General features: G+C 45.2%; 1 protein-coding gene across 1 annotated transcript in view; it reads left to right on the top strand.

The window, feature by feature from the left end:
• The window catches only part of LOC129833734 (trinucleotide repeat-containing gene 18 protein-like), a 299469-nt gene that overhangs the window by 216578 nt on the left and 64221 nt on the right, over positions 1 to 18670 (top strand). Inside the window, 2 exon segments of the mRNA XM_055898516.1 lie at positions 14186 to 14336; positions 15368 to 15596. Of these exon segments, the coding sequence (XP_055754491.1) occupies positions 14186 to 14336; positions 15368 to 15596 (380 nt within the window).

Raw genomic sequence — 18670 nt, 5'->3', positions numbered from 1 at the left:
ACTGTATTAATAGCTGTCATTGAGACTGAATGAGGACGGGGCTGCTACTGTATTTATAGCTGTCATTGAGACTGAATGAGGACGGGGATGCTACTGTATTTATAGCTGTCATTGAGACTGAATGAGGACGGGCTGCTACTGTATTTATAGCTGTCATTGAGACTGAATGAGGACGGGGCTGCTACTGTATTTATAGCTGTCATTGAGACTGAATGAGGACAGGCTGCTACTGTATTTATAGCTGTCATTGAGACTGAATGAGGACAGGCTGTTACTGTATTTATAGCTGTCATTGAGACTGAATGAGGACGGGGCTGCTACTGTATTTATAGCTGTCATTGAGACTGAATGAGGACGGGCTGCTACTGTATTTATAGCTGTCATTGAGACTGAATGAGGACAGGCTGCTACTGTATTTATAGCTGTCATTGAGACTGAATGAGGACAGGCTGCTACTGTATTTATAGCTGTCATTGAGACTGAATGAGGACAGGCTGCTACTGTATTTATAGCTGTCATTGAGGACAGGATGCTACTGTATTTATAGCTGTCATTGAGACTGAATGAGGACGGGGCTGCTACTGTATTTATAGCTGTCATTGAGACTGAATGAGGACGGGGCTGCTACTGTATTTATAGCTGTCATTGAGACTGAATGAGGACAGGCTGCTACTGTATTTATAGCTGTCATTGAGGACAGGATGCTACTGTATTTATAGCTGTCATTGAGACTGAATGAGGACAGGCTGTTACTGTATTTATAGCTGTCATTGAGACTGAATGAGGACGGGGCTGCTACTGTATTTATAGCTGTCATTGATACTGAATGAGGACGGGCTGCTACTGTATTTATAGCTGTCATTGAGACTGAATGAGGACGGGGCTGCTACTGTATTTATAGCTGTCATTGAGGACGGGGCTGCTACTGTATTTATAGCTGTCATTGAGGACGGGGCTGCTACTGTATTTATAGCTGTCATTGAGGACGGGGCTGCTACTGTATTTATAGCTGTCATTGAGGACAGGATGCTACTGTATTTATAGCTGTCATTGAGACTGAATGAGGACGGGCTGCTACTGTATTTATAGCTGTCATTGTGACTGAATGAGGACGGGGCTGCTACTGTATTTATAGCTGTCATTGATACTGAATGAGGACGGGGCTGCTACTGTATTTATAGCTGTCATTGAGACTGAATGAGGACAGGCTGCTACTGTATTTATAGCTGTCATTGAGACTGAATGAGGACAGGCTGCTACTGTATTTATAGCTGTCATTGAGACTGAATGAGGACGGGGCTGCTACTGTATTTATAGCTGTCATTGAGACTGAATGAGGACAGGCTGCTACTGTATTTATAGCTGTCATTGAGACTGAATGAGGACAGGCTGCTACTGTATTTATAGCTGTCATTGAGACTGAATGAGGACAGGCTGCTACTGTATTTATAGCTGTCATTGAGACTGAATGAGGACGGGCTGCTACTGTATTTATAGCTGTCATTGAGACTGAATGAGGACGGGGCTGCTACTGTATTTATAGCTGTCATTGAGGACAGGCTGCTACTGTATTTATAGCTGTCATTGAGACTGAATGAGGACGGGGCTGCTACTGTATTTATAGCTGTCATTGAGACTGAATGAGGACGGGGCTGCTACTGTATTTATAGCTGTCATTGAGACTGAATGAGGACGGGGCTGCTGCTGTATTTATAGCTGTCATTGATACTGAATGAGGACGGGGCTGCTACTGTATTTATAGCTGTCATTGAGACTGAATGAGGACAGGCTGTTACTGTATTTATAGCTGTCATTGAGACTGAATGAGGACGGGGCTGCTACTGTATTTATAGCTGTCATTGAGACTGAATGAGGACAGGATGCTACTGTATTTATAGCTGTCATTGAGGACAGGATGCTACTGTATTTATAGCTGTCATTGAGACTGAATGAGGACGGGGCTGCTACTGTATTTATAGCTGTCATTGAGACTGAATGAGGACGGGGCTGCTACTGTATTTATAGCTGTCATTGAGACTGAATGAGGACGGGCTGCTACTGTATTTATAGCTGTCATTGAGACTGAATGAGGACAGGCTGCTACTGTAATTATAGCTGTCATTGAGACTGAATGAGGACAGGCTGCTACTGTATTTATAGCTGTCATTGAGGACAGGCTGCTACTGTATTTATAGCTGTCATTGAGACTGAATGAGGACGGGGCTGCTACTGTATTTATAGCTGTCATTGAGACTGAATGAGGACGGGGCTGCTACTGTATTTATAGCTGTCATTGAGACTGAATGAGGACAGGACGCTACTGTATTTATAGCTGTCATTGAGACTGAATGAGGACGGGGCTGCTACTGTATTTATAGCTGTCATTGAGACTGAATGAGGACGGGCTGCTACTGTATTTATAGCTGTCATTGAGACTGAATGAGGACGGGGCTGCTACTGTATTTACAGCTGTCATTGAGACTGAATGAGGACGGGGCTGCTACTGTATTTATAGCTGTCATTGAGACTGAATGAGGACGGGGCTGCTACTGTATTTATAGCTGTCATTGAGACTGAATGAGGACGGGCTGCTACTGTATTTATAGCTGTCATTGAGACTGAATGAGGACAGGCTGCTACTGTATTTATAGCTGTCATTGAGACTGAATGAGGACAGGCTGCTACTGTATTTATAGCTGTCATTGAGGACAGGCTGCTACTGTATTTATAGCTGTCATTGAGACTGAATGAGGACGGGGATGCTACTGTATTTATAGCTGTCATTGAGACTGAATGAGGACGGGGCTGCTACTGTATTTATAGCTGTCATTGAGACTGAATGAGGACGGGGCTGCTACTGTATTTATAGCTGTCATTGAGACTGAATGAGGACGGGGCTGCTACTGTATTTATAGCTGTCATTGAGACTGAATGAGGACGGGGCTGCTACTGTATTTATAGCTGTCATTGAGACTGAATGAGGACGGGGATGCTACTGTATTTATAGCTGTCATTGAGACTGAATGAGGACGGGCTGCTACTGTATTTATAGCTGTCATTGAGGACGGGCTGCTACTGTATTTATAGCTGTCATTGAGACTGAATGAGGACGGGCTGCTACTGTATTTATAGCTGTCATTGAGACTGAATGAGGACGGGATTGCTACTGTATTTATAGCTGTCATTGAGACTGAATGAGGACGGGGCTGCTACTGTATTTATAGCTGTCATTGAGACTGAATGAGGACGGGCTGCTACTGTATTTATAGCTGTCATTGAGACTGAATGAGGACGGGGCTGCTACTGTATTTATAGCTGTCATTGAGACTGAATGAGGACGGGGCTGCTACTGTATTTATAGCTGTCATTGAGACTGAATGAGGACAGGCTGTTACTGTATTTATAGCTGTCATTGAGACTGAATGAGGACGGGGCTGCTACTGTATTTATAGCTGTCATTGAGACTGAATGAGGACAGGATGCTACTGTATTTATAGCTGTCATTGAGGACAGGATGCTACTGTATTTATAGCTGTCATTGAGACTGAATGAGGACGGGGCTGCTACTGTATTTATAGCTGTCATTGAGACTGAATGAGGACGGGGCTGCTACTGTATTTATAGCTGTCATTGAGACTGAATGAGGACGGGCTGCTACTGTATTTATAGCTGTCATTGAGACTGAATGAGGACAGGCTGCTACTGTATTTATAGCTGTCATTGAGACTGAATGAGGACAGGCTGCTACTGTATTTATAGCTGTCATTGAGGACAGGCTGCTACTGTATTTATAGCTGTCATTGAGACTGAATGAGGACGGGGCTGCTACTGTATTTATAGCTGTCATTGAGACTGAATGAGGACGGGGCTGCTACTGTATTTATAGCTGTCATTGAGACTGAATGAGGACAGGACGCTACTGTATTTATAGCTGTCATTGAGACTGAATGAGGACGGGGCTGCTACTGTATTTATAGCTGTCATTGAGACTGAATGAGGACGGGGCTGCTACTGTATTTATAGCTGTCATTGAGACTGAATGAGGACAGGCTGCTACTGTATTTATAGCTGTCATTGAGACTGAATGCGGACAGGATGCTACTGTATTTATAGCTGTCATTGAGACTGAATGAGGACGGGGCTGCTACTGTATTTATAGCTGTCATTGAGACTGAATGAGGACAGGCTGCTACTGTATTTATAGCTGTCATTGAGACTGAATGAGGACAGGCTGCTACTGTATTTATAGCTGTCATTGAGACTGAATGAGGACAGGCTGCTACTGTATTTATAGCTGTCATTGAGACTGAATGAGGACGCTACTGTATTTATAGCTGTCATTGAGACTGAATGAGGACAGGCTGCTACTGTATTTATAGCTGTCATTGAGACTGAATGAGGACAGGCTGCTACTGTATTTATAGCTATCATTGAGACTGAATGAGGACAGGCTGCTACTGTATTTATAGCTGTCATTGAGACTGAATGAGGACAGGCTGCTACTGTATTTATAGCTGTCATTGAGACTGAATGAGGACGGGGCTGCTACTGTATTTATAGCTGTCATTGAGACTGAATGAGGACAGGCTGCTACTGTATTTATAGCTGTCATTGAGACTGAATGAGGACGGGGCTGCTACTGTATTTATAGCTGTCATTGAGACTGAATGAGGACAGGCTGCTACTGTATTTATAGCTGTCATTGAGGACGGGGCTGCTACTGTATTTATAGCTGTCATTGAGGACGGGGCTGCTACTGTATTTATAGCTGTCATTGAGACTGAATGAGGACGGGGCTGCTACTGTATTTATAGCTGTCATTGAGGACGGGGCTGCTACTGTATTTATAGCTGTCATTGAGACTGAATGAGGACGGGGCTGCTACTGTATTTATAGCTGTCATTGAGGACAGGATGCTACTGTATTTATAGCTGTCATTGAGACTAAATGAGGACGGGGCTGCTACTGTATTTATAGCTGTCATTGAGACTGAATGAGGACGGGGCTGCTACTGTATTTATAGCTGTCATTGAGACTGAATGAGGACGGGGCTGCTACTGTATTTATAGCTGTCATTGAGACTGAATGAGGACGGGGCTGCTACTGTATTTATAGCTGTCATTGAGACTGAATGAGGACAGGCTGCTACTGTATTTATAGCTGTCATTGAGACTGAATGAGGACAGGGCTGCTACTGTATTTATAGCTGTCATTGAGACTGAATGAGGACGGGGCTGCTACTGTATTTATAGCTGTCATTGAGACTGAATGAGGACAGGCTGCTACTGTATTTATAGCTGTCATTGAGACTGAATGAGGACAGGATGCTACTGTATTTATAGCTGTCATTGAGGACGGGGCTGCTACTGTATTTATAGCTGTCATTGAGACTGAATGAGGACGGGGCTGCTACTGTATTTATAGCTGTCATTGAGACTGAATGAGGACGGGGCTGCTACTGTATTTATAGCTGTCATTGAGACTGAATGAGGACGGGCTGCTACTGTATTTATAGCTGTCATTGAGACTGAATGAGGACGGGGCTGCTACTGTATTTATAGCTGTCATTGAGACTGAATGAGGACAGGCTGCTACTGTATTTATAGCTGTCATTGAGACTGAATGAGGACAGGTTGCTACTGTATTTATAGCTGTCATTGAGACTGAATGAGGACGGGGCTGCTACTGTATTTATAGCTGTCATTGAGACTGAATGAGGACAGGCTGCTACTGTATTTATAGCTGTCATTGAGGACAGGCTGCTACTGTATTTATAGCTGTCATTGAGACTGAATGAGGACAGGCTGCTACTGTATTTATAGCTGTCATTGAGGACAGGCTGCTACTGTATTTATAGCTGTCATTGAGACTGAATGAGGACAGGCTGCTACTGTATTTATAGCTGTCATTGAGGACAGGCTGCTACTGTTATTATAGCTGTCATTGAGGACAGGCTGCTACTGTATTTATAGCTGTCATTGAGACTGAATGAGGACAGGCTGCTACTGTATTTATAGCTGTCATTGATACTGAATGAGGACGGGGCTGCTACTGTATTTATAGCTGTCATTGAGACTGAATGAGGACAGGCTGCTACTGTATTTATAGCTGTCATTGAGACTGAATGAGGACAGGCTGCTCTGTATTTATAGCTGTCATTGAGACTGAATGAGGACAGGATGCTACTGTATTTATAGCTGTCATTGAGACTGAATGAGGACGGGGCTGCTACTGTATTTATAGCTGTCATTGAGACTGAATGAGGACGGGGCTGCTACTGTATTTATAGCTGTCATTGAGGACAGGATGCTACTGTATTTATAGCTGTCATTGAGACTGAATGAGGACGGGGCTGCTACTGTATTTATAGCTGTCATTGAGACTGAATGAGGACGGGGCTGCTACTGTATTTATAGCTGTCATTGAGACTGAATGAGGACAGGCTGCTACTGTATTTATAGCTGTCATTGAGACTGAATGAGGACAGGCTGCTACTGTATTTATAGCTGTCATTGAGACTGAATGAGGACGGGCTGCTACTGTATTTATAGCTGTCATTGAGGACGGGCTGCTACTGTATTTATAGCTGTCATTGAGACTGAATGAGGACGGGGCTGCTACTGTATTTATAGCTGTCATTGAGACTGAATGAGGACAGGCTGCTACTGTATTTATAGCTGTCATTGAGACTGAATGAGGACGGGCTGCTACTGTATTTATAGCTGTCATTGAGACTGAATGAGGACGGGGCTGCTACTGTATTTATAGCTGTCATTGAGACTGAATGAGGACGGGGCTGCTACTGTATTTATAGCTGTCATTGAGACTGAATGAGGACAGGCTGTTACTGTATTTATAGCTGTCATTGAGACTGAATGAGGACGGGGCTGCTACTGTATTTATAGCTGTCATTGAGACTGAATGAGGACAGGATGCTACTGTATTTATAGCTGTCATTGAGGACGGGCTGCTACTGTATTTATAGCTGTCATTGAGGACAGGATGCTACTGTATTTATAGCTGTCATTGAGACTGAATGAGGACGGGGCTGCTACTGTATTTATAGCTGTCATTGAGACTGAATGAGGACGGGGCTGCTACTGTATTTATAGCTGTCATTGAGACTGAATGAGGACGGGCTGCTACTGTATTTATAGCTGTCATTGAGACTGAATGAGGACAGGCTGCTACTGTATTTATAGCTGTCATTGAGACTGAATGAGGACAGGCTGCTACTGTATTTATAGCTGTCATTGAGGACAGGCTGCTACTGTATTTATAGCTGTCATTGAGACTGAATGAGGACGGGGATGCTACTGTATTTATAGCTGTCATTGAGACTGAATGAGGACGGGGCTGCTACTGTATTTATAGCTGTCATTGAGACTGAATGAGGACGGGGCTGCTACTGTATTTATAGCTGTCATTGAGACTGAATGAGGACGGGGCTGCTACTGTATTTATAGCTGTCATTGAGACTGAATGAGGACGGGGCTGCTACTGTATTTATAGCTGTCATTGAGACTGAATGAGGACGGGGATGCTACTGTATTTATAGCTGTCATTGAGACTGAATGAGGACGGGCTGCTACTGTATTTATAGCTGTCATTGAGACTGAATGAGGACGGGGCTGCTACTGTATTTATAGCTGTCATTGAGACTGAATGAGGACAGGCTGCTACTGTATTTATAGCTGTCATTGAGACTGAATGAGGACAGGCTGTTACTGTATTTATAGCTGTCATTGAGACTGAATGAGGACGGGGCTGCTACTGTATTTATAGCTGTCATTGAGACTGAATGAGGACGGGCTGCTACTGTATTTATAGCTGTCATTGAGACTGAATGAGGACAGGCTGCTACTGTATTTATAGCTGTCATTGAGACTGAATGAGGACAGGCTGCTACTGTATTTATAGCTGTCATTGAGACTGAATGAGGACAGGCTGCTACTGTATTTATAGCTGTCATTGAGGACAGGATGCTACTGTATTTATAGCTGTCATTGAGACTGAATGAGGACGGGGCTGCTACTGTATTTATAGCTGTCATTGAGACTGAATGAGGACGGGGCTGCTACTGTATTTATAGCTGTCATTGAGACTGAATGAGGACGGGCTGCTACTGTATTTATAGCTGTCATTGAGACTGAATGAGGACGGGGCTGCTACTGTATTTATAGCTGTCATTGAGACTGAATGAGGACGGGGCTGCTACTGTATTTATAGCTGTCATTGAGACTGAATGAGGACGGGGCTGCTACTGTATTTATAGCTGTCATTGAGACTGAATGAGGACGGGCTGCTACTGTATTTATAGCTGTCATTGAGACTGAATGAGGACAGGCTGCTACTGTATTTATAGCTGTCATTGAGACTGAATGAGGACAGGCTGCTACTGTATTTATAGCTGTCATTGAGGACAGGCTGCTACTGTATTTATAGCTGTCATTGAGACTGAATGAGGACGGGGATGCTACTGTATTTATAGCTGTCATTGAGACTGAATGAGGACGGGGCTGCTACTGTATTTATAGCTGTCATTGAGACTGAATGAGGACGGGGCTGCTACTGTATTTATAGCTGTCATTGAGACTGAATGAGGACGGGGCTGCTACTGTATTTATAGCTGTCATTGAGACTGAATGAGGACGGGGCTGCTACTGTATTTATAGCTGTCATTGAGACTGAATGAGGACGGGGATGCTACTGTATTTATAGCTGTCATTGAGACTGAATGAGGACGGGCTGCTACTGTATTTATAGCTGTCATTGAGGACGGGCTGCTACTGTATTTATAGCTGTCATTGAGACTGAATGAGGACGGGCTGCTACTGTATTTATAGCTGTCATTGAGACTGAATGAGGACGGGGCTGCTACTGTATTTATAGCTGTCATTGAGACTGAATGAGGACGGGGCTGCTACTGTATTTATAGCTGTCATTGAGACTGAATGAGGACGGGCTGCTACTGTATTTATAGCTGTCATTGAGACTGAATGAGGACGGGGCTGCTACTGTATTTATAGCTGTCATTGAGACTGAATGAGGACGGGGCTGCTACTGTATTTATAGCTGTCATTGAGACTGAATGAGGACAGGCTGTTACTGTATTTATAGCTGTCATTGAGACTGAATGAGGACGGGGCTGCTACTGTATTTATAGCTGTCATTGAGACTGAATGAGGACAGGCTGTTACTGTATTTATAGCTGTCATTGAGACTGAATGAGGACGGGGCTGCTACTGTATTTATAGCTGTCATTGAGGACAGGATGCTACTGTATTTATAGCTGTCATTGAGACTGAATGAGGACGGGCTGCTACTGTATTTATAGCTGTCATTGTGACTGAATGAGGACGGGGCTGCTACTGTATTTATAGCTGTCATTGATACTGAATGAGGACGGGGCTGCTACTGTATTTATAGCTGTCATTGAGACTGAATGAGGACAGGCTGCTACTGTATTTATAGCTGTCATTGAGACTGAATGAGGACAGGCTGCTACTGTATTTATAGCTGTCATTGAGACTGAATGAGGACGGGGCTGCTACTGTATTTATAGCTGTCATTGAGACTGAATGAGGACAGGCTGCTACTGTATTTATAGCTGTCATTGAGACTGAATGAGGACAGGCTGCTACTGTATTTATAGCTGTCATTGAGACTGAATGAGGACGGGCTGCTACTGTATTTATAGCTGTCATTGAGACTGAATGAGGACGGGGCTGCTACTGTATTTATAGCTGTCATTGAGGACAGGCTGCTACTGTATTTATAGCTGTCATTGAGACTGAATGAGGACGGGGCTGCTACTGTATTTATAGCTGTCATTGAGACTGAATGAGGACGGGGCTGCTACTGTATTTATAGCTGTCATTGAGGACAGGATGCTACTGTATTTATAGCTGTCATTGAGACTGAATGAGGACGGGGCTGCTACTGTATTTATAGCTGTCATTGAGACTGAATGAGGACGGGGCTGCTACTGTATTTATAGCTGTCATTGAGACTGAATGAGGACAGGCTGCTACTGTATTTATAGCTGTCATTGAGACTGAATGAGGACAGGCTGCTACTGTATTTATAGCTGTCATTGAGACTGAATGAGGACGGGCTGCTACTGTATTTATAGCTGTCATTGAGGACGGGCTGCTACTGTATTTATAGCTGTCATTGAGACTGAATGAGGACGGGGCTGCTACTGTATTTATAGCTGTCATTGAGACTGAATGAGGACAGGCTGCTACTGTATTTATAGCTGTCATTGAGACTGAATGAGGACGGGCTGCTACTGTATTTATAGCTGTCATTGAGACTGAATGAGGACGGGGCTGCTACTGTATTTATAGCTGTCATTGAGACTGAATGAGGACGGGGCTGCTACTGTATTTATAGCTGTCATTGAGACTGAATGAGGACAGGCTGTTACTGTATTTATAGCTGTCATTGAGACTGAATGAGGACGGGGCTGCTACTGTATTTATAGCTGTCATTGAGACTGAATGAGGACAGGATGCTACTGTATTTATAGCTGTCATTGAGGACGGGCTGCTACTGTATTTATAGCTGTCATTGAGGACAGGATGCTACTGTATTTATAGCTGTCATTGAGACTGAATGAGGACGGGGCTGCTACTGTATTTATAGCTGTCATTGAGACTGAATGAGGACGGGGCTGCTACTGTATTTATAGCTGTCATTGAGACTGAATGAGGACGGGCTGCTACTGTATTTATAGCTGTCATTGAGACTGAATGAGGACAGGCTGCTACTGTATTTATAGCTGTCATTGAGACTGAATGAGGACAGGCTGCTACTGTATTTATAGCTGTCATTGAGGACAGGCTGCTACTGTATTTATAGCTGTCATTGAGACTGAATGAGGACGGGGATGCTACTGTATTTATAGCTGTCATTGAGACTGAATGAGGACGGGGCTGCTACTGTATTTATAGCTGTCATTGAGACTGAATGAGGACGGGGCTGCTACTGTATTTATAGCTGTCATTGAGACTGAATGAGGACGGGGCTGCTACTGTATTTATAGCTGTCATTGAGACTGAATGAGGACGGGGCTGCTACTGTATTTATAGCTGTCATTGAGACTGAATGAGGACGGGGATGCTACTGTATTTATAGCTGTCATTGAGACTGAATGAGGACGGGCTGCTACTGTATTTATAGCTGTCATTGAGACTGAATGAGGACGGGGCTGCTACTGTATTTATAGCTGTCATTGAGACTGAATGAGGACAGGCTGCTACTGTATTTATAGCTGTCATTGAGACTGAATGAGGACAGGCTGTTACTGTATTTATAGCTGTCATTGAGACTGAATGAGGACGGGGCTGCTACTGTATTTATAGCTGTCATTGAGACTGAATGAGGACGGGCTGCTACTGTATTTATAGCTGTCATTGAGACTGAATGAGGACAGCCTGCTACTGTATTTATAGCTGTCATTGAGACTGAATGAGGACGGGGCTGCTACTGTATTTATAGCTGTCATTGAGACTGAATGAGGACGGGCTGCTACTGTATTTATAGCTGTCATTGAGACTGAATGAGGACGGGGCTGCTACTGTATTTATAGCTGTCATTGAGACTGAATGAGGACGGGGCTGCTACTGTATTTATAGCTGTCATTGAGACTGAATGAGGACGGGGCTGCTACTGTATTTATAGCTGTCATTGAGACTGAATGAGGACGGGCTGCTACTGTATTTATAGCTGTCATTGAGACTGAATGAGGACAGGCTGCTACTGTATTTATAGCTGTCATTGAGACTGAATGAGGACAGGCTGCTACTGTATTTATAGCTGTCATTGAGGACAGGCTGCTACTGTATTTATAGCTGTCATTGAGACTGAATGAGGACGGGGATGCTACTGTATTTATAGCTGTCATTGAGACTGAATGAGGACGGGGCTGCTACTGTATTTATAGCTGTCATTGAGACTGAATGAGGACGGGGCTGCTACTGTATTTATAGCTGTCATTGAGACTGAATGAGGACGGGGCTGCTACTGTATTTATAGCTGTCATTGAGACTGAATGAGGACGGGGCTGCTACTGTATTTATAGCTGTCATTGAGACTGAATGAGGACGGGGATGCTACTGTATTTATAGCTGTCATTGAGACTGAATGAGGACGGGCTGCTACTGTATTTATAGCTGTCATTGAGGACGGGCTGCTACTGTATTTATAGCTGTCATTGAGACTGAATGAGGACGGGCTGCTACTGTATTTATAGCTGTCATTGAGACTGAATGAGGACGGGGCTGCTACTGTATTTATAGCTGTCATTGAGACTGAATGAGGACGGGGCTGCTACTGTATTTATAGCTGTCATTGAGACTGAATGAGGACGGGCTGCTACTGTATTTATAGCTGTCATTGAGACTGAATGAGGACGGGGCTGCTACTGTATTTATAGCTGTCATTGAGACTGAATGAGGACGGGGCTGCTACTGTATTTATAGCTGTCATTGAGACTGAATGAGGACAGGCTGTTACTGTATTTATAGCTGTCATTGAGACTGAATGAGGACGGGGCTGCTACTGTATTTATAGCTGTCATTGAGACTGAATGAGGACAGGCTGTTACTGTATTTATAGCTGTCATTGAGACTGAATGAGGACGGGGCTGCTACTGTATTTATAGCTGTCATTGAGGACAGGATGCTACTGTATTTATAGCTGTCATTGAGACTGAATGAGGACGGGCTGCTACTGTATTTATAGCTGTCATTGTGACTGAATGAGGACGGGGCTGCTACTGTATTTATAGCTGTCATTGATACTGAATGAGGACGGGGCTGCTACTGTATTTATAGCTGTCATTGAGACTGAATGAGGACAGGCTGCTACTGTATTTATAGCTGTCATTGAGACTGAATGAGGACAGGCTGCTACTGTATTTATAGCTGTCATTGAGACTGAATGAGGACGGGGCTGCTACTGTATTTATAGCTGTCATTGAGACTGAATGAGGACAGGCTGCTACTGTATTTATAGCTGTCATTGAGACTGAATGAGGACAGGCTGCTACTGTATTTATAGCTGTCATTGAGACTGAATGAGGACGGGCTGCTACTGTATTTATAGCTGTCATTGAGACTGAATGAGGACGGGGCTGCTACTGTATTTATAGCTGTCATTGAGGACAGGCTGCTACTGTATTTATAGCTGTCATTGAGACTGAATGAGGACGGGGCTGCTACTGTATTTATAGCTGTCATTGAGACTGAATGAGGACGGGGCTGCTACTGTATTTATAGCTGTCATTGAGACTGAATGAGGACGGGGCTGCTGCTGTATTTATAGCTGTCATTGATACTGAATGAGGACAGGCTGCTACTGTATTTATAGCTGTCATTGAGACTGAATGAGGACGGGGCTGCTACTGTATTTATAGCTGTCATTGAGACTGAATGAGGACGGGCTGCTACTGTATTTATAGCTGTCATTGAGACTGAATGAGGACGGGGCTGCTACTGTATTTATAGCTGTCATTGAGGACAGGCTGCTACTGTATTTATAGCTGTCTTTGAGACTGAATGAGGACGGGGCTGCTACTGTATTTATAGCTGTCTTTGAGACTGAATGAGGACGGGGCTGCTACTGTATTTATAGCTGTCATTGAGACTGAATGAGGACGGGGCTGCTACTGTATTTATAGCTGTCATTGAGACTGAATGAGGACGGGGCTGCTGCTGTATTTATAGCTGTCATTGATACTGAATGAGGACAGGCTGCTACTGTATTTATAGCTGTCATTGAGACTGAATGAGGACGGGGCTGCTACTGTATTTATAGCTGTCATTGAGACTGAATGAGGACGGGGCTGCTACTGTATTTATAGCTGTCATTGAGACTGAATGAGGACGGGGCTGCTACTGTATTTATAGCTGTCATTGAGACTGAATGAGGACGGGGCTGCTGCTGTATTTATAGCTGTCATTGAGGACAGGCTGCTACTGTATTTATAGCTGTCATTGAGACTGAATGAGGACAGGCTGCTACTGTATTTATAGCTGTCATTGAGGACAGGCTGCTACTGTATTTATAGCTGTCATTGAGACTGAATGAGGACGGGATGCTAAATTTACTGATTGTTCTTCGTGAGGACTGGACTTGTGAAGGAGTATTAACGGAGCTTTCCTCACGTGCGTGTCAGGCTGGGCAGGACGGTGCGGTACTCTGAGGTGGCTGACGGAGGGAGGAAGAGATTCCACTGTTCCAGAGAGGAGGACGAGCTGCAGGGAGGAAGAGGAGGAGAGAAGAGGAGTTGGCAGGATCAGGAGCCGTCCACCAGTCACTCTCTGGAGGTACGGGGTGTGTGTGTGTAACGGTGTGTGTGTGTGTGTGTGTGTGTAACTGTGTGTGTGTGTGTGTGTGTGTGTGTGTGTGTGTGTGTGTGTGTGTGTGTGTGTGTGTGTGTAAAACGGTGTGCAACGGTCTGTGTGTGTTATGGTGTGTGTGTGTAACGGGTCTTTAAGGCTCGGTGTGTGTGTAACGGTGTGTGTGTGTAACGGTGTGTGTGTGTGTAACGGTGTGTGTGTGTGTGTGTGTGTGTGTAAAACGGTGTGCAACGGTCTGTGTGTGTTATGGTGTGTGTGTGTAACGGGTCTTTAAGGCTCGGTGTGTGTGTGTAACGGTGTGTGTGTGTGTTTGTAATGGTGTGTGTGTTCTCTCCACCAGGTCTTTAAGGCTCAGTGTTTGTGTGTTTTGTAATGGTGTGTGTGTGTGTGTTTTGTAATGGTGTGTGTGTGTGTGTTTGTGTTTGTAATGGTGTGTGTGTGTGTTCTCTCCAGCAGGTCTTTAAGGCTCGTCGTGTCGCTCTGTGTGACCAGGAGCAGCTAGCCTGTGACCTGTAATGGTGTGTTCTCTCCAGCAGGTCTTTAAGGCTCGTCGTGTCGCTCTGTGTGACCAGGAGCAGCTAGCCTGTGACCTGTAATGGTGTGTTCTCTCCAGCAGGTCTTTAAGGCTCGTCGTGTCGCTCTGTGTGACCAGGAGCAGCTAGCCTGTGACCTGTAATGGTGTGTTCTCTCCAGCAGGTCTTTAAGGCTCGTCGTGTCGCTCTGTGTGACCAGGAGCAGCTAGCCTGTGACCTGTAATGGTGTGTTCTCTCCAGCAGGTCTTTAAGGCTCGTCGTGTCAGTCTGTGTGACCAGGAGCAGCTAGCCTGTGACCTGTAATGGTGTGTTCTCTCCAGCAGGTCTTTAAGGCTCGTCGTGTCGCTCTGTGTGACCAGGAGCAGCTAGCCTGTGACCTGTAATGGTGTGTTCTCTCCAGCAGGTCTTTAAGGCTCAGTGTGTGTGTGTGTTTGTAATGGTGTGTGTGTGTGTTCTCTCCAGCAGGTCTGTAAGGCTCGTCGTGTCGCTCTGTGTGACCAGGAGCAGCTAGCCTGTGACCTGGACAGAGCTCTCTCCCTGTCCGTACTCAGCCGCCGGCCGCCCTCTGACCCCAGCGGGAGGGATGGAGAGGTGACCCTCTCGTCTGGAGGGAAACAGAAGGTTAGAGGTGAGAGGAAGACGGTTTCTCCTCCTCTTCCTCACTCCTCCTCTCAGCGCTCCAGCTACGACTACAGTGAGTTACACTTTGTTAGTACGGTGTGTGTCGGTGTGTCATAACCCTGTACAGACTGAGGATATGTGTGTGTGTCGGTGTGTCCTAACCCTGTACAGACTGAGGATATGTGTGTGTGTTTGTGGTGTGTGTGTGTTGTGGTGTGTGGGTGTGTGTGTATTTGTGGTGTGGGTGGGTGTGTGTGTGGGTGTGGTGTGGGTGGTGTGTGTGTTTGTGGTGTGTTTGTGGTGTGGGTGTGTTTGTGTTGTGTGTGGGTTTGTTTGTGGTGTGTTTGTGTTTGTGGTGTGTTTGTGGTGTGGGTGTGTTTGTGTTTGTGGTGTGGGTGTGTTTGTGTTGTGTGTGGGTTTGTTTGTGGTGTGTTTGTGTTTGTGGTGTGTTTGTGGTGTGGGTGTGTTTGTGTTTGTGGTGTGGGTGTGTGTGTGGTGTGGATGTGGTGTGGTGTGTTTGTGTTGTGTGTGTGTGTGTTGTGGTGTGGGTGTGGTGTGTGTGGTGTGGGTGAGCGTGACATTCTTCTGCCTCTGAAATCAACGTCGGCACAATAACTGTTCGTCGGGAGCTTCATGAAATGGGTTTCTATGGCAGAGCAGCTGCACACAAGCCTAAGATCACCATGCTCAATGCCAAGCGTCTGTTGGAGTGGTGTAAAGCTCACTGCCATTGGACTCTGGAGCAGTGGAAACACTTTCTCTGTAGTGATGAATCACACTTCACCATCTGGCAGTCCGACGGACGAATCTGGGTTTGGCGGGTGCCAGGAGAACGCTACCTGCCCCAATGCATAGTGTCAACTGTAAAGTTTGGTGGAGGAGGAATAATGGTCTGTGGCTGTTTTTCATGGTTCGGGCCCCTTAGTTCCAGTGAAGGGAAGTCTTAACGCTACAGAATACAATGACATTCTAGACTATTCTGTGCTTCCAACTTTGTGGAAAAAGTTTGGGGAAGGCCCTTTCCTGTTTCAGCATGACCATGCACACAAAGTGAGGTCCATACAGAAATATTTTGTTGATCGGTGTGGAAGAACTTGACTGGCCTGCACAGAGCCCTGACCTTAACCCCATCGAACACCGTTGGGATGAATCGGAACGCCGACTGCGAGCCAGACCTAATCGCCCAACATCAGTGGCTAACCTCACTAATGCTCTTGTGGCTGAATGGAAGCAAGTCCCAGCAGCAATGTTCCAACATCTAGTGGAAAGCCTTCCCAGAAGAGTGGAGGCTGTTATAGCAGCAATGTTCCAACATCTAGTGGAAAGCCTTCCCAGAAGAGTGGAGGCTGTTATAGCAGCAATGTTCCAACATCTAGTGGAAAGCCTTCCCAGAAGAGTGGAGGCTGTTATAGCAGCAATGTTCCAACATCTAGTGGAAAGCCTTCCCAGAAGAGTGGAGGATGTTATAGCAGCAATGTTCCAACATCTAGTGGAAAGCCTTCCCAGAAGAGTGGAGGCTGTTATAGCAGCAATGTTCCAACATCTAGTGGAAAGCCTTCCCAGAAGAGTGGAGGCTGTTATAGCAGCAATGTTCCAACATCTAGTGGAAAGCCTTCCCAGAAGAGTGGAGGCTGTTCTAGCAGGAATGTTCCAACATCTAGTGGAAAGCATTCCCAGAAGAGTGGAGGCTGTTATAGCAGCAATGTTCCAACATCTAGTGGAAAGCCTTCCCAGAAGAGTGGAGGCTGTTATAGCAGCAATGTTCCAACATCTAGTGGAAAGCCTTCCCAGAAGAGTGGAGGCTGTTATAGCAGCAATGTTCCAACATCTAGTGGAAAGCCTTCCCAGAAGAGTGGAGGCTGTTATAGCAGCAATGTTCCAACATCTAGTGGAAAGCCTTCCCAGAAGAGTGGAGGCTGTTATAGCAGCAATGTTCCAACATCTAGTGGAAAGCCTTCCCAGAAGAGTGGAGGCTGTTATAGCAGCAAAGGGGGGACCAACTCCATATTAATGACTTCCCAGAAGAGTGGAGGCTGTTATAGCAGCAAAGGGGGGGTCCAACTCCATATTAATGACTTCCCTGAAGAGTGGAGGCTGTTATAGCAGCAAAGGGGGGACCAACTCCATATTAATGACTTCCCAGAAGAGTGGAGGCTGTTATAGCAGCAAAGGGGGGGACCAACTCCATATTAATGACTTCCCAGAAGAGTGGAGGCTGTTACAGCAGCAAGGGGGGGGGTCCAACTCCATATTAATGACTTCCCTGAAGAGTGGAGGCTGTTACAGCAGCAAGGGGGGGGTCCAACTCCATATTAATGACTTCCCAGAAGAGTGGAGGCTGTTATAGCAGCAAAGGGGGGACCAACTCCATATTAATGACTTCCCAGAAGAGTGGAGGCTGTTATAGCAGCAAAGGGGGGGTCCAACTCCATATTAATGACTTCCCTGAAGAGTGGAGGCTGTTATAGCAGCAAAGGGGGGACCAACTCCATATTAATGACTTCCCAGAAGAGTGGAGGCTGTTATAGCAGCAAAGGGGGGACCAACTCCATATTAATGACTTCCCAGAAGAGTGGAGGCTGTTATAGCAGCAAAGGGGGACCAACTCCATATTAATGACTTCCCAGAAGAGTGGAGGCTGTTATAGCAGCAAAGGGGGACCAACTCCATATTAAAGCCTATTAGCTATCTGAATATACTAACTACTGTGATATGTGGTTGTCCCACCTAGCTATCTGAATATACTAACTACTGTGATATGTGGTTGTCCCACCTAGCTATCTGAATATACTAACTACTGTAATATGTGGTTGTCCCACCTAGCTATCTGAATATACTAACTACTGTGATATGTGGTTGTCCCACCTAGCTATCTGAAGATGAATATACTAACTACTGTAATATGTGGTTGTCCCACCTAGCTATCTGAAGATGAATATACTAACTACTGTGATAAGTGGTTGTCCCACCTAGCTATCTGAATATACTAACTACTGTAATATGTGGTTGTCCCACCTAGCTATCTGAAGATGAATATACTAACTACTGTAATATGTGGTTGTCCCACCTAGCTATCTGAATATACTAACTACTGTGGTTGTCCCACCTAGCTATCTGAATATACTAACTACTGTAATATGTGGTTGT

This window comes from Salvelinus fontinalis, chromosome 34, assembly GCF_029448725.1.
Source record: "Salvelinus fontinalis isolate EN_2023a chromosome 34, ASM2944872v1, whole genome shotgun sequence".
Taxonomy (NCBI): domain Eukaryota; kingdom Metazoa; phylum Chordata; class Actinopteri; order Salmoniformes; family Salmonidae; genus Salvelinus; species Salvelinus fontinalis.
The sequence above is the reverse complement of the archived record's forward strand: the minus strand, read 5'-3'. Positions and strand labels throughout refer to the sequence as shown.